The sequence below is a fragment of the Rissa tridactyla genome, chromosome 4 (genome assembly GCF_028500815.1).
Source record: "Rissa tridactyla isolate bRisTri1 chromosome 4, bRisTri1.patW.cur.20221130, whole genome shotgun sequence".
Lineage (NCBI taxonomy): Eukaryota > Metazoa > Chordata > Aves > Charadriiformes > Laridae > Rissa > Rissa tridactyla.
Window position 1 is genome coordinate 43,631,137 of NC_071469.1, and position 14,355 is coordinate 43,645,491.

Genomic DNA, 14,355 nt, shown 5'->3' on the forward strand with positions numbered 1-14,355 from the left:
AGTATTTTTTTCTAGCTTGTTAGAATGGAGGTTTCTTCTTACAGTACAGTGCTTCAGCAAAGTAGTACATCTGAAGGCTGAGCTCAGTGTTATATGACAGATTTTCCTGCCTGTTTTTTTTCATTAAAAAAACCCTAATTTCTGTAATTCTTGTAGGATTTGATCAAACAATGTAATGTGTTAATAGAAGAGATGCTACAGATTCTCATCTACGTTGTGGGTGAGTTTCATTTCTCTCTGCCGTTGTAGTAATGGATTATTACAGTTTGACAAAACAGGCTTGGTGGCGTTCTTTAACATAGATGGTATGGAGAGGGTACTGGAGAATGGCTGTTTTAAATAGATGGTTCAGTAGCACAGTTGTCTGTCAGCTGGAAGCAGTAGGGGTTACATAGTGTAAAAAGCTGTTAGATAACTTCATAATTGACTATTATGTAAAATATGAAGAGAAACTCCATGTCAGCCCATTTTGTTTGGAAGCTAGGCTAAAAAAACATTTTTTCTCTCAGACACTTGGGATAAGTTTCTGGTAAATGCAAACGTACACAATTAAATACCTCACCAATAGCATTACCTTTGTGCAAAATTCAGAATTGCTTTATAACTGACACATTTGCCATTCTTCTCCTTTTGATTCACTCTGGTAGGGGAAAGATATGTGCCTGGAGTGAGTAATGTGACAAAAGATGATGTTACCATGAGAGAAATCATCCATCTGTTATGTATTGAACCAATGGCTCACAGTGCAATTACCAAGTCCTTGCCTGAAAATGTGAGTCCTGGTTTATTTACTTTTTGTGTACGTCTTTTTCTTTTTTCACTTCCAAATCTTTACATGTAAGCGTTTTATTTCTGATATAAAGCTCAGACATTGGTTTCAGAATTACAAAATAGGATGACAAAGGGGCTTACACACCTTCGTGATGTAAAGGTAAATGCCATGGATTCAAGTATGGTCTAACCTGAAAAAGCTTGTATGGGGATTGTGCTTTTTGGTGAAGAGGTGGAATTTTTTAGAATATTCAGCTGTAGTTCTCCTAGATTCAAAAAGAAAAGTTTTAAAATAATTTTCTCATTTAGCCCTGTAGGACCATGCAGATGTATACCATTCTGCTCTGTGTGCCATCAATCAATTTGATCCTGTAGTTTTGATCACTTAAACCTGTGCGGATCCATTGGAAGTCAAGTATTGTTCAGATCTATTCAAAAGCACAGATTTCCCTGCTGTTTTATTCCAACTGTTGAAAATTTAAGCAAAGGAGAGGGATCTGGAATAGACTTTTATAGCCTGTGCAAGTTTTCAGGGCTGGCAACCGATGCAAAAAACTTAATTTTTATTGTAAATTAAATAGATTGGAATATTATCAGAAACCAATAATAGGTGATCCACATTCACTCAGTTTTAAGAGACTAAAACTCTGTTTTTCCCTCTATTGAGGTTGGGTAAGGCACTGCTCTGTTTCTGGAGATCAGCTCTGTTATATATAAAATATTACATGATTAAATGAAAGTATTAGCTGTCTTTAGTACTTCCTTGTAGCTTGTCAATTATGAATATTTGTTTTCTGAATAACAGTGGGCAAAATATATTAATTCATGAATTAGGGAGTTGATCTAAATCTGTATGTCTAGTTTTGTTACACCTAGCATAATACTGAATATATTTGAATCATTATATATTTATGCTAAACTAAATTTTTTTTTTTACCAGGAGAACAATGAAACTGGCTTGGAGAATGTAATTGATAGAGTGGCTACATTTAAGTAAGTTCACAGTATTATTTTGTAAGTAGCTTGAACGTGAAATAAGATCTCTTGGATTATACGGGTTAAGCAAGCTGTACCGCACAGTCTCTCTTCTGCTAATATTTTGCTGTCTTGAAATATATATGCTTTCAAATATGCATAGGAAAGAAAACTGTATGGAATATCCAAAAGCTGCTGCTTCTTTCCTGTTGCCCGCCTCTTTCTTCAAATCCAGTTTGAGGAGTCTCAGGAGTTTAGTAATCTCAAGTCCTGGTGGGAAAATCTTCAAATTTCGCTTTATTTCAAAGATGGTCAGGAAACTTAACAAGTCGTTGTGCCTTGGACGATTACCACCTAATCATTAGATGTTATTTAGTTGGGAACTTGCTGTAACTTTCAGATGGGAGTTAATTCTTTTTTTTGACATAGATATACATGCAAATATAGAACAATCAATTGCAGCAGTTGAGAAATACTAGTACAAATGTCTGCTCTTTTTGTCACAAAAATATCTTGTAATTTTAATTATTTTAGTTTATCTTATTTTAAATTTCATGTGGCTCGCTTGTTTATGTTTAATCAAGGGCAACTCTAGGCGTACCTAGGAATTTTGCTTTGGGAATTATATGGAAGGTTCAAAAAATCTCGCTGGCTGGAAAGTAGCTCTTTGTATTACTTGTTTTGTACTTTGGTTAAAGCAAGTAATGAATTTTATCCAATAACATGGAATGTCTGAAATTCTAAGCCATAAAGTTAAAAAGCATTTACCTCTCAGAAGCTATATGGTGCACTGTAGATGGTGTAGACTACAAATATTTTGCTGCTGGGTAGGATTTACAGTAGTAAGCAGTCTTGAAAATTAAAGACTGATAACTGTACTTACTCTATGCTCTTTATAAGTTAATGAAGCAACCATCACTGTTCCTCTTCTTGTTAGCGTTTCCTTAGAAAATAAATGGTGTTACTGGTTTGTTTACATTCAAAGATGTGCTGAACATACGTTATTAATCTGCATGTCATGAAATATCTCTCTGTAAGGAAACCGGGTGTGTCTGGCCATGGAGTTTATGAATTGAAAGATGAATGCTTGAAGGAGTTCAATATGTTCTTTTATCACTATACTAAGACCCAGCACAGCAAGGTAAGCAGTGTAAGATTCACTCTCAAAGGTTAAGAAATAGTAAATACTTATCAATGTCTAAAGAATTTTGCTGAATCAATGGAATCTAAAGAAACCAATTCAGTAAAGAGTATATGCAGTTAACTTCAAAACTAAACTTCTAATGAAGTTAAGATTGTTAATACAAATTGACATGGTGTGGTTTGCATTAGTATTTTCCTTAGGATGACTTCTGTATTAACTGTGTCAACTGTTTATGGTAAGAACAAAATACGATAAGAATTATCTTTGAATGGGAAAACCCCAAACTTTGCTTTTATAACTTTTATTGAGGAAGCACGTATGTCCAATTATTTATCTCTACTACAAATTGAAATGTAAAATGCAATATTGTTGAACAGATTTCAGACAAGATTCTAGTTATGCGACCAAGTACTATGTATCTTGCCACGTTTCCAGTTTAATGTTTCTTATTGTTTCATTACGTACTTCTGTAGAGATGCTGATACAACATTACTTTTTCTGTAGGCTGAACATACACAAAAGAAAAGAAGGAAACAAGAAAACAGAGATGAAGGTAAAAACTTGAAACTGATAACAAATGTGATAATTCAGTAGTATATGTAGTTGTGCATATAAAAATGAACTTTGGGAGGTGTCTTATGACTTAATCGTGGTTAGTCGAGTTCATATTAAATTTGTTGTGATTTGTAATAATTGTAATTAATTAGAACCTGACATTTCTTTTCTTTTTTAGGAATTTTTAGTTTAATTTCCGTGTAGACAAATAAACATGGTGTAGTACCCATTGACAAAATGAACAACTTAGTTGTTATGGTGGAGTAACTAGGAGGCAAAACTTTATTTTTGTGAGTAGTTTCTCTAGCACAATGTTAAGATATTATAATGCTGTGTAGAGCAGGTTGCCGCAGGAACTAGTGCTCATATCCATTCTGTAAGTATGAGACTTGAGGCTTAAGTTTTATAAATCAAAATTTTCTTTTTTAGAAGCTGCAAATACAGATAACGATAAAGCCCCATGTTTCTATTGTAACATAAACGTTATTTCCCCTTTGAGTTTACTTTTACCCATTCAAGTCATGAGCACTAACTGACTTGATTTGAGGAAGACTTTGTAAGCTGAACTAATTAAGTACAATAAACAACTTAAAAAAAGCAACTATCACCTGCTTTTGTGAGTTGCAACAGACAATTATTTTTCTCTTCCCAGGTTGCCCTTTCAGTTGAATACCGTAATCTTTGCTTTCTACTCTAAAGCCTGTTTTGATTTTTGTGTACAATCAGGGGCACTACAGCGTTTTCATTCTTGGCTACATACTTGGTTAAAATTCAGTCTGAGTAAATTTTATTTGCTTTGGCTTCCTTTCAGTTGAAAAACCCTGGAACTGAAAAAGAATAAATTGGCATTGTCATTTAGGAGGGACACAGTTAAATCAGAAATCACATTCTCTCTGAAAAAAATTAATTTCCTTCAGTTGTAAGTAACGTGGAAGATTACGGCATCTGGAAAATAATGAGGAAAAAAAAAAATCTTTGGATTACTTTTTGTTTCTTCCTCCACTGTTTATTTTATACAGTTGATGGATTTTTTTCAATAGTGCCTAAGTTTTTTTTATTCCCCCTGTTCACTTCAGCAATTAATGTTAGCAGGGATGTTTATTTTGTAGAACTTTTTAAAAATGCAAATATTTAGATGTAATTGTCAGACACTCACATTCATGTAATCACACAATACAGTTCCAGAATACAAAGGTAACGGTTTACCTTAATGTGTATTCCCCCCAGACTACCCATTTTGTTGCAAATGCTTTGTGCATATGCTTTTATGTGGCTACCTCAGTAACTTTTTATAATTCATTCAGTCTAAATTGCCAAAAGATTGTCGGTTTCAGACATTACATTTATAGAAGTTTTCTGAAAATAGGCATCCAGGTAGCAAAAGAAGAGTTAAGTCAATGCTCCCAGGTAGGGAGAGGCTGTGGCATCAGTTGAGCTGCTGTTAGGAGATGCCAAGATTGCACTTGGCTTCTGGGTGAGACACCATGTCACATGGTTTCAATATTCACTCAGAAAATGTAGATAGCTAGAAACTATCAAAATGCCCCAGCAGCAGGAAAAATTTAGCGCTCCAACCATATAAGGCATGGGACACTGTAGTGTGAGACACCACGCTCTGGAAGATCCACTTCTCACTCTTGTTTAACTACTTGAAAACTTTAAATTTGCTGCAAAACACAAACACTATATGTTTATTAGTGATACACAAATGATCAGGCAGTGCAAAGTATTTGTATTTACAGATACAACTAAGTACTTGTGATTGATTGTTTACCCTAGTTTGCATATGTTTTATATAAGAACTTACTAAAAGTACTTAGTTTTGCTGAAGATAAAAGTTGACTTAAGTGAGCAATTGTGTTTGAGTGTGTTTTTATTAATTTAAAGGTCTAGCTGTTCTTTCATTGGAATTAGTATGTTTGTGCTCTCGACTTTTTGCTTGCAATCTTTGTTGAGATGCCAGCTTGTTAATATATTTGCACGTGACCGTTTTCTAGCATTGCCACCACCTCCTCCTCCAGACTTCAGTCCTGCATTCAGCAACGTGGTGAGGATTCTGAACTGTGATGTTATGATGCACATACTGCGGACTATTCTACAGAGAGCAGTGGAACTGGAAACTCACTTGTGGACTGAAGCTATGATCCAAATGGTATGGTTAGCGCTGGTTTTCTTCCTATGGTCATTCTTGTGTTGACCATGTTAACCGCTCGTGATAAGATCAAAATGTGTAAAGATAAACTTTAATTTTGAATGGTAAGAATTTACTTTTTGTCCCCAAACCTGTTCTTATAAATCTTACCAAAAAAGAAAATATTTCTAATTATTTGTCTCCACTGTAAAATAGAAATGTGAAACACAATAGTATTAAATCGGGAATATTCTTCAGTCTTCTTTTTTGCTTTTCCCCCCATGTTTCCTCATCACTGAAGCTGTTTCAGTATGTAATTCTCCTTACTTCATCTTTTACTTGAAAATTCATGTGCAAGTAAGTAACCCGTTGATCATCTTAGGGAAACTGGAGTTGCTTCATCTTGTAAGCTGTGAAATTTCCAAATATGTAAATGTCTCTGGGGCCTCAGTCATGAAATAATTTATTTTTTAAAGTATTTAAAACATTTGATTTTACCACAGTGACTTTATGCTTTAAAAAAAGGAATTACTGACATTGTTGAAGTATTTTTTTCTTTTTTTTTTTTTAAATATTTATAGGATTAGGACCTGAATTTACAGACTGGTTGAGTTAATCAGTTTTCTTAATTAGAGTGCATGGATTATTTAATTGCCTTCCCTTAGCTGCTAATCTTTGGATTATGGAATTAACCAAATATTCATAGATCTGTATCCGCAAAATGACAAGATTCATATGTTATTAATGTAAAATGTGTGCAAGTTTTTTAATTTTAGTACAAGTAATATGCAGGAAAATTATACTGTATATAGTTGTTTCACTTTTCATGTATGATCTCTGCACTTTTTCTTATTTCTGTGTTTCATCATAGATATAATCAGCATATAGTACAGAACTATCTTAAACATCCTTATTTTATATGCCAGTTTTCCAGACCTCTAACAGTGAATGAGATTTACTGTTTTTCTCTTTCTGTAGGTGCTTCATCTCCTTTCTTTAGGGCTACTAGAAGAGAAGCAGCAGTTACAGAAGTCTCCAGAAGAAGAAGTAACCTTTGATTTTTATCACAAAGCAACACGTATGTTTCATTTTGTTTAAACGGGCAGAGCAAATTAGGCTAACTTGATTTTGTCAGGACAAAAATAAACTAGAAAAGTATTCGGTGATTTTAGTTAGAAGGGATTTATTTTTGCTACAGAATTAAAACTTGCTAAAGTTGTGACGTGTTTGGTTGGTGTTTGGGTTTTTTTTGGTTTTTTTTGTTGTTGTTGTTGTTGTTGTTTGTTTTGTTTTTAAATAACCAAGAAACCAGGTTTGGACTAGCTTTCTTTGTTCCAAATTGCCAGGTATGTTGAAGAGGAGATGTGCTTCTCTTCCTGTGAAAGAAATGAAGTAATACTAGCATTAGGTAGCTGAAAATGGTTCTTGCTTTGCAAGAACGTTATTGACATGGAAACTAAGAACTCCTTGAAAAATGAGAGTGGTTTTAAGTGAACTGTCTCAATCTTTTGTACTCCTGAGCTGTACAGTTATGCATTTACCTGCAAGTTAAAGTCTTTTACTATGGTAGTGATAACAGAAGCAAAACTTAGTGGATATGAAGTGTGCTTTTTTTTCTTTTTCTTTAATTTTCCAAATCCCTACAGAGAATTTCCTAATCTTACGTTCAAGACTCGTGAGTGGGAGTTGGAATCTACATTTTCTAAATAATCTTCCACCTTATCTAGAGTTTCTCCTTCACTGTGTAAGAACAAATAAATAAAAAAAAATCCATTATCAAGCTAAACATTTATTGTCACTTGAGAGATGAAAGAGAGATAAGAATTATGAACTAAAATCATAGAATCGTTTATGTTGGAAAAGACCTTTGGGTTCAGCTGTTAACCTAGCACTGCCAAGTTCAGAACTAAAACATGCCCCTAAGCACCACATCTACACGTCTTTTAAATACCTCCTACATAAATAAATACGTAAAGCTGCTGAACTGCCTTTATTTAGTTTTTCTAAAATCTTGTCTAAAGAGGTGTCACTGAGTTTGAAAAACACTGCCATTTCGCTTTTTCAAATTTTATTTTTTCTTATTGTTGAGCAAGAAGTATTATCATCACACTGAACATGTTTAAGAAGCTACATGTCACCTGTAGGAATACACTGAAAGTAATTACAATTGAGACGTTAAAGAATTTCTTTGCCAGCTTGAATTTTGCGTAACCAGAGAAACCAAAGCCCTATTGATACATAAGGGATGCAAAAATAAACAGTGTTTTTGTGAGAAAACTCTTTCTGAGAAGTTATTTAAAAACAAACAAAAAAATTTTTGTAATGTATTTGTCTCATTTCTAAAAATGTGCAAATTCATTTCAAATGGAAAGTGCTGCAAAAGAAATATAATAAAGAGAATGGTCTCAATTTTAAAGCATGCTTGTGTTAGAGAATGGCCTAAAACATTATAAACTGTTACCAAAGTGTGAGAAAGCAAATAATTACTGTAATTATAATAGTTTTTGTGATAGAAATAAACTTGTGCACACTGAGCTGTTAGCAAGCTTAGGTAATCTATAAGAACTTCACTGCTTCTCTTTGAAGCAAAAGGGAAATCTGGGTTTGTCTGTTCTTCTGCTTTTGAAAGTAGCAAAAACTATTGATCTACAAGGGGAAAAGATTATGTCGCATTTAACTGGAATAAACAGATGAAATTAAAACAGAAATGGAACTACAAATGTTGTGTTCATGTATGTGTGTTATATAATTGGCAATGTTTTAAAGTCCATGATTGTAAATACATTAAAATGTTGAGAGATTTTTTCCCCTGAAGACCCATGCTTTTCTATTTTTTATTTTTTTTTTTTTCCCCCCTTTGTAAAGGAATGGGAAGCTCGGCCTTGAATGCTGTGAATGTGTTAATGCTTCTGGAAAAATTAAAGAGAGTTCCTCAGTTAGAGGCACAGAAGGACACAGTCAATTGGATACTGCAGGTACACAAGGAGATAAGTATGATCTGATTTTAGTAACTTAAAAAGCATTTATGAAAGATGTTATGATTCCTACATATAACCCAGTGTTCACAGCTGCACTGATTTCTTGAGAAGCTTAATATATTGGAACATTTTATTCCCCCCAGACGACATGAGGTTTCTTGAATCCAACTCCCTGTTCTTACCCAGTAAGAGATGGGAAGAACTTCTAGACCAGTGACACCTCCTCTAATGTAGGAGGCTGCTGCTTCTGCTTAGCAGGAGTATTACTGTCCTGTTCCGTTTTGGGCTTCTTGTTTTAGGTGGCTTGTTGTTTTAGGTGGCAAACATAGAAGACAGTGCTTTTGGAAAAGAGGGTAAGAATCCATAGTAGCGTTCCAAAACTATCCTTGGCTACTGAAATTGGACTATCCTGGTACATTAGGCAGGCAGGTTTGATAGACTTTTTGAGAAGTTATACTTCTAAAATTCGAAGGGCGAAAGTAAAAGTGTAGTTTTAAAAGTATATTTAACTGTTTAATGATACCTATAGTAAATGTAGAATATTTAATATTATCAAAACTCCAAGATGCTTATTAAAGTAAAGATAGCTGGAGAAAACAGTAAGTAAAAATTGAAGGCTCTTTCAACTAATTTGGTACATGCTGGAAAGCTTTCTGTTACAGATGTATATGCTTTTACGTTATTTTAATGACTATTTTCATGGGATGATCCACATCTCTCCTAGTTGAAATAAGCTAGCAGTCTCTGTCCATTCTTCTGATGTACAAATGCTTGAGCTGCTTAGCTGTATTAGCGCTGGAAGAATGAGCAGCGCTCATCAGGTTTAGGATGCAGACACAGCAGTGCTACGGGAGTGCGCATATGGTCTCAGTTAAATATTTTTGTTATTTATGAGTATGGCTGTTGGTTTCATCCATTTGAAAACCTGAAAATAATGTGAAACTAAATATCAAGAGCTTTAATCCTGTCTATATTTTCATAAGAGCCAAGTTGCATTTTATTTTTAACATCTAAATATCTATTCCTAGATGTTTGACACAGTGAAAAGATTGAGAGAAAAATCTAGTTTGACAACAGTAGCAGCTACATCAGGCTCAGAAGCTACAAAAGGTGATGAGGTAATAAAATGTTCTGTGGAAGCCTTGTATTTAATGTTTTGAATGGCTGTTTTCAAAAAGGTTACCTAAAATGATAATTTTAAAATATTAATTTCTGATATATAGCCTACAAATAGGATTTAGGTGCCAAGATTAATATTTTTAATAAATGAAATTTATGCTAAACAAGTTTTGTGGAATTATCAGCAGCTAATCTGGTTTTGGTTGTACTTCCAAGTTAAAAGAAACAACTGAGGTGGGGTGAGAAGTAATTTGTGTTTGTTTCTCCATTTCTTATCTTTATGATTTGGTCACCTTTTCTATTATGTTGTCATTGTGCAATAATTAGAAATACAAATCCACTTAAAATGACGTCTTGTAATTTACGTGACCTACGAAGAGGTTAATGTGCTTTGCCTTGATTGTATAAAGGCATCAGGTTTAGGTGATTATTCCGTCTGTGTTATCAGTCTCTACGCTTCCCTCAAAATAACTTTTGAATCCCGTGGTCAAATGACATAGTGAAATGAAAATTTTGAAGATTACTGGAGTCCCATGAGTGTTTGTTTTTTGTTTTTAACTGGCAATTTAATAGAAAAGAAGAATCCAGCTAGCCTTAGATAGTGTGCAAAGACAGGCTGGTTTGCTCTTACACATTCTGTTTGGCAACAGCTTGCTGCCAGACAGTCTCTTGGCTCGTCACTGCATGTATAGCTCTAAACTTGTCACAGCATATGCTGTGTTTCTTTTTTGAGAAAGGTGTCATATGATATCTGATAAGGTAAGGGAACAAAATGCAAAAGTCAGTAAGAAGCGAGACTCTTACAGTTCCACTACTTGTTGAGCAATTTGTTGTTGTTTCATTTCCTCAAAAAGTAATGGTATTGTGAATGGAAGCAATGTGTATAAAGTTGAATTTGTGCCTTAGTTAATCGAATAAAAGGAATTCTGCTTATGGGGGGAATAATAACAAAACTCTGGAGGAGGCCTGTGATGTTCACCTCACTAAAGTTTCTTAAGAACGGACGAGCACTTAATTAAAATGGATCAGGTGTTATTGATCCTGTCTCCAGGCAAGAGATTGTACGAGTGACCTTTTGTGGACCCCTGAAAAACCTCTTTGTTCTGACAAGGTTAATTTAAGATTTTAGTTTTAAATTTTTCTTTTAGCAGTTAACTTTTTTTTTTTATATCATTAAAGTGTTGTCAATTAAGGAATTTGGTGTCAGTGGTTAGAATGCGTATAGTTGGGGAAAGGTTCATCTCATTTTTTGTTGTTCTCTGTCGCCTGTGATTTTTTTATTCTTTTTTCTTGTAAGACACAGAGCAGTCAGGATAAAGAGAAAGCAGAGCGGAAGAGAAAGGCAGAAGCAGCTAGGTTGCACCGTCAGAAGATAATGGCCCAGATGTCTGCACTGCAGAGGAATTTCATTGAAACCCATAAGCTTCTGTACGAAAACACACTAGAGGCACAGGGGAAAGAAGATTCTATTATGGAGGAGGAAAGGTAAGAAAAACCAAACATACAGAGTTCTAGTGGGAAGAGTTCATTGCCTGCTACATAAGTTCAGTCTGCTACATGAAAATTTTGAGAGTATGTTCAAGGGACAGATTGTGTCATCCCAGTCAGCAAACTTGTGTCTCCACTTACTTTTAAGTCATCTTCTGTTACAGAATTGTATGTAAACTAGCATGTGTATGCTAATGTAAGAACAGTGGACTCGCTTTGTAGAGCAGCATAAGATAAATTATTAGAAAATTAATTATTTCTTCAAATGGTGGACACATATTTCTTAACAGTTGAAAAAAATGTCAACAAAAAGTTGCTGAGTTGACAACACTGTAAGTTTGGATGTGACTGTCTACCTTACATGAAAATTTAAGTATTTAATTTGGAAAGAATCTGAAAGCCAATATGCCTTAAGGTTAATTTGTGATGAAGAAAATATGCTTCTTGTAGCTCAAGTTGCTGATATTTCTGTTCATTACTTCTTAAAATCTAATTTCATACTGAAGATGTTTGGTTTATATTGGTTATAATTTTGTTGATATGGATTGCTCCTCTTCTAGAGATGCTTCAACAGTACAGTATACCTAATACACCTCACAATTTTGGTCTAATTGGGGCTGCACAAAACTAATCAGGAAAACTGAGATATCTGCTGGAAAAAAAAGTACAAATCACTTCTGTGTGCTTTTGCTCTTTAATAAGCGGTCTTCTATAAATCATTGTTGAACTCTGGAATAAGGAATATTTAAAAAAAAATAAGGAAGCTTATTGTGTCACAAAGCCTTGAATTAAGGTAGCAACATTTGTTTTCAGTATGTTTTCTTCAAGAATGAGAAACAATTTTAATATGTCTGTATAATTAAAATATATTTAATCCAATCTACATTGAATACAGCTTCCTGAATTTCCTGCTGTCTGAATCCATTTAATTGTGTTATCCTATGTTAGCTGGCTTCCATTTTGTATTTTTAAAGAGAACTGCATTTCAGTGAGCATTGAGGTGTTTCTTCATTGTTTGGTCACCATTTGATTTTCTAAAGCACTTTGGTATAAAACCAGAAATGCTAGCAATATATGACCCTTTTAGGTAAGGTTGTTTAGAAAAAGCCGTCTGATTATTTTATATCACTTTATATCACTTATGGTCTTACAGCATGTCTTCAGCAATTGATTACTCCAGAATTGCTTTGGGTCCCAGACGAGGTCCATCTGTTGCTGAGAAAGAAGTTCTGACCTGTATTCTTTGTCAGGAGGAGCAGGAAGTAAAGTTGGAAAGTGCTGCCATGGTATTATCTGCCTGTGTCCAGAAATCAACTGCTTTAACTCAGAATAGGAGCAGAATTCTTGAACTCTCAGGGGGTATGTGATTTTTGTTCTTTTAGACTACAAGCAGTTCTGTATCTAGAGCTTTGAACCTAATTGAACTCTGTCTTCAGTCAGGTTGCTAAATGGCTTACCCTACTTAATAAAAAGAAAGTGAAAATTTTAAAATTGTTTTAAAATCCCTGCTTTAAAACTTAAAAATGAGAAGTCTATGAAGATTTTGATTTGTCCCTATGAAATCAGAACATGTTTTAATCTCACAAGAAGATTTTATAAAACTTAAGGATTGGGTAGAAGTGGTCACTCTGGAAAAAATCCATGAATGTTAACAGTTCCTGTCTATTCAAGAGCAGCAGCAAACTTTCCCAATATGGAGGAAATACATGAACATTATCAAAGGCCCATATGGCAGCCTCAGGAGGATTTGGTTTGGGGGTTTTTTGTTTGGGTTTTTTTTTTTCCTTATGTCCAGGCAGTAATAAAACCAGCAACATTTAAAAAAAAAAGTGTAAGCAAGGATCACATGATATCATCTGATGAAAAGAAAAATACAGAAGAATAATACAAACAAAAGCATTAGAGCTGCGTAATAGCATATTGGTAGAAGGAAACACAAAGACCAACCAGAATTTTTTTGTAAGTAACAGTTGATTAAACATGAGAAAGATTTCGGTCACTTACTTAAGGGAAAGAAACAAAATAAATAGAAGGAAAAGGGAAAACTTAAGTACTCAGTGACTTTTTTTGCTCTCTTTTTGGAAAAGAAAATAAATAATAATTCAAGATAAGATGGATGCTTGATAGCTGTTAGTTTTAAAAAGAGAGAAATGCAGTCCAGAGTGGGATAAGAAAAGTTGAAACAATATCTAGATAACTTCAGTGTATTCTCCTTGGCAATTATTAAAGTAATATTGAAAGTACTATCAGAACCATTGTATTCAGTATAGTCTTTAATTATTTTTTTAAAATGCATAGGAGATTGTGGAGATCTCAGAAGGCTAAGAAGGGCAAACAAGTATTTGTCTTAAAAAAACAAAAACAAAACCAAAAACAAACCAAAACAAAAAACCACAAAAAACCCCACCAAAAAAATGGAAGTGAAATGAGAAAGTACTAAAAATTTGAGTGTTCCATCCCTCATGGATGCCTCTGAAGTATGTTGGATGATTGATCGTAATTTTGATCAGTTTATAAGACAATGTAAAAAATAAAGACGGACAATAAAGCAGTAGGAAATGTCAAAAATGGATTTGTCAAGAAAGAAACTTAGTAAGCCACCCTAATTTTTTGACCAGGATAACTGGTTTTGTGGGTAAGGAGAAGGAAAGGTAATTTATTCTCATTTATTAGAATTTTTGTCTTTGTCCTACTTGATGCACAGTGCTCTCAAGATGTTTTCTAGTTTGTTGCCTTTGCATGGCAAGGATGTTACAACTTGTAGTTTAAATTGCTACTTATTTTCAAATGGTTTTTTTTCTGTTTTACAACAGGGTATTGTTGATTCGTGGTCAGATCTTAAAGCAAAATAAAACCTATGTCTTATTTTTTTAACGACACTACTGTCTAGCAAATAGCTTTAAATTCATTTAAATAGCAATTCATTATTTCTGCTTCAGTTTAGAAGTACACTCTTGGATGTTATCAAATAGAATTTTTAAAGCAAAGGGAAGTTGAACATTGTTTCTTATTTCTCCAGGGTATTACCCTATTCTCTATCATACTTGCAAACCTTTACCAAGTTGTTCCACTTAATAAGATGTTTTGTGTTTCCTCCTCTGGGTCATTAACAAATACTGAATAGTCCTAGACCCAGGACAAGCTTCTACAGAATTCTGTTTGATCCATGTTTGTTTTTAACAGCGAACTACTGG

The 14,355-nt window shown here is 34.0% G+C and overlaps 1 protein-coding gene across 5 annotated transcripts in view; it reads left to right on the forward strand.

The window, feature by feature from the left end:
* UBR1 (ubiquitin protein ligase E3 component n-recognin 1) overlaps positions 1–14,355 on the forward strand; it is a 73,701-nt gene that overhangs the window by 34,346 nt on the left and 25,000 nt on the right. For 3 of the 5 annotated variants that reach the window (XM_054201502.1, XM_054201506.1, XM_054201501.1), the window contains exons 20-30: positions 157–220; positions 648–772; positions 1,712–1,764; positions 2,785–2,887; positions 3,395–3,443; positions 5,443–5,597; positions 6,555–6,654; positions 8,442–8,551; positions 9,583–9,672; positions 10,971–11,158; positions 12,315–12,520. In XM_054201502.1, coding sequence (XP_054057477.1) covers positions 157–220; positions 648–772; positions 1,712–1,764; positions 2,785–2,887; positions 3,395–3,443; positions 5,443–5,597; positions 6,555–6,654; positions 8,442–8,551; positions 9,583–9,672; positions 10,971–11,158; positions 12,315–12,520 — 1,243 coding nt within the window. The remainder of the gene's footprint in view (positions 1–156; positions 221–647; positions 773–1,711; positions 1,765–2,784; positions 2,888–3,394; positions 3,444–5,442; positions 5,598–6,554; positions 6,655–8,441; positions 8,552–9,582; positions 9,673–10,970; positions 11,159–12,314; positions 12,521–14,355) is intronic. The other 2 variants (XM_054201503.1, XM_054201504.1) reach the window with 1 other exon arrangement.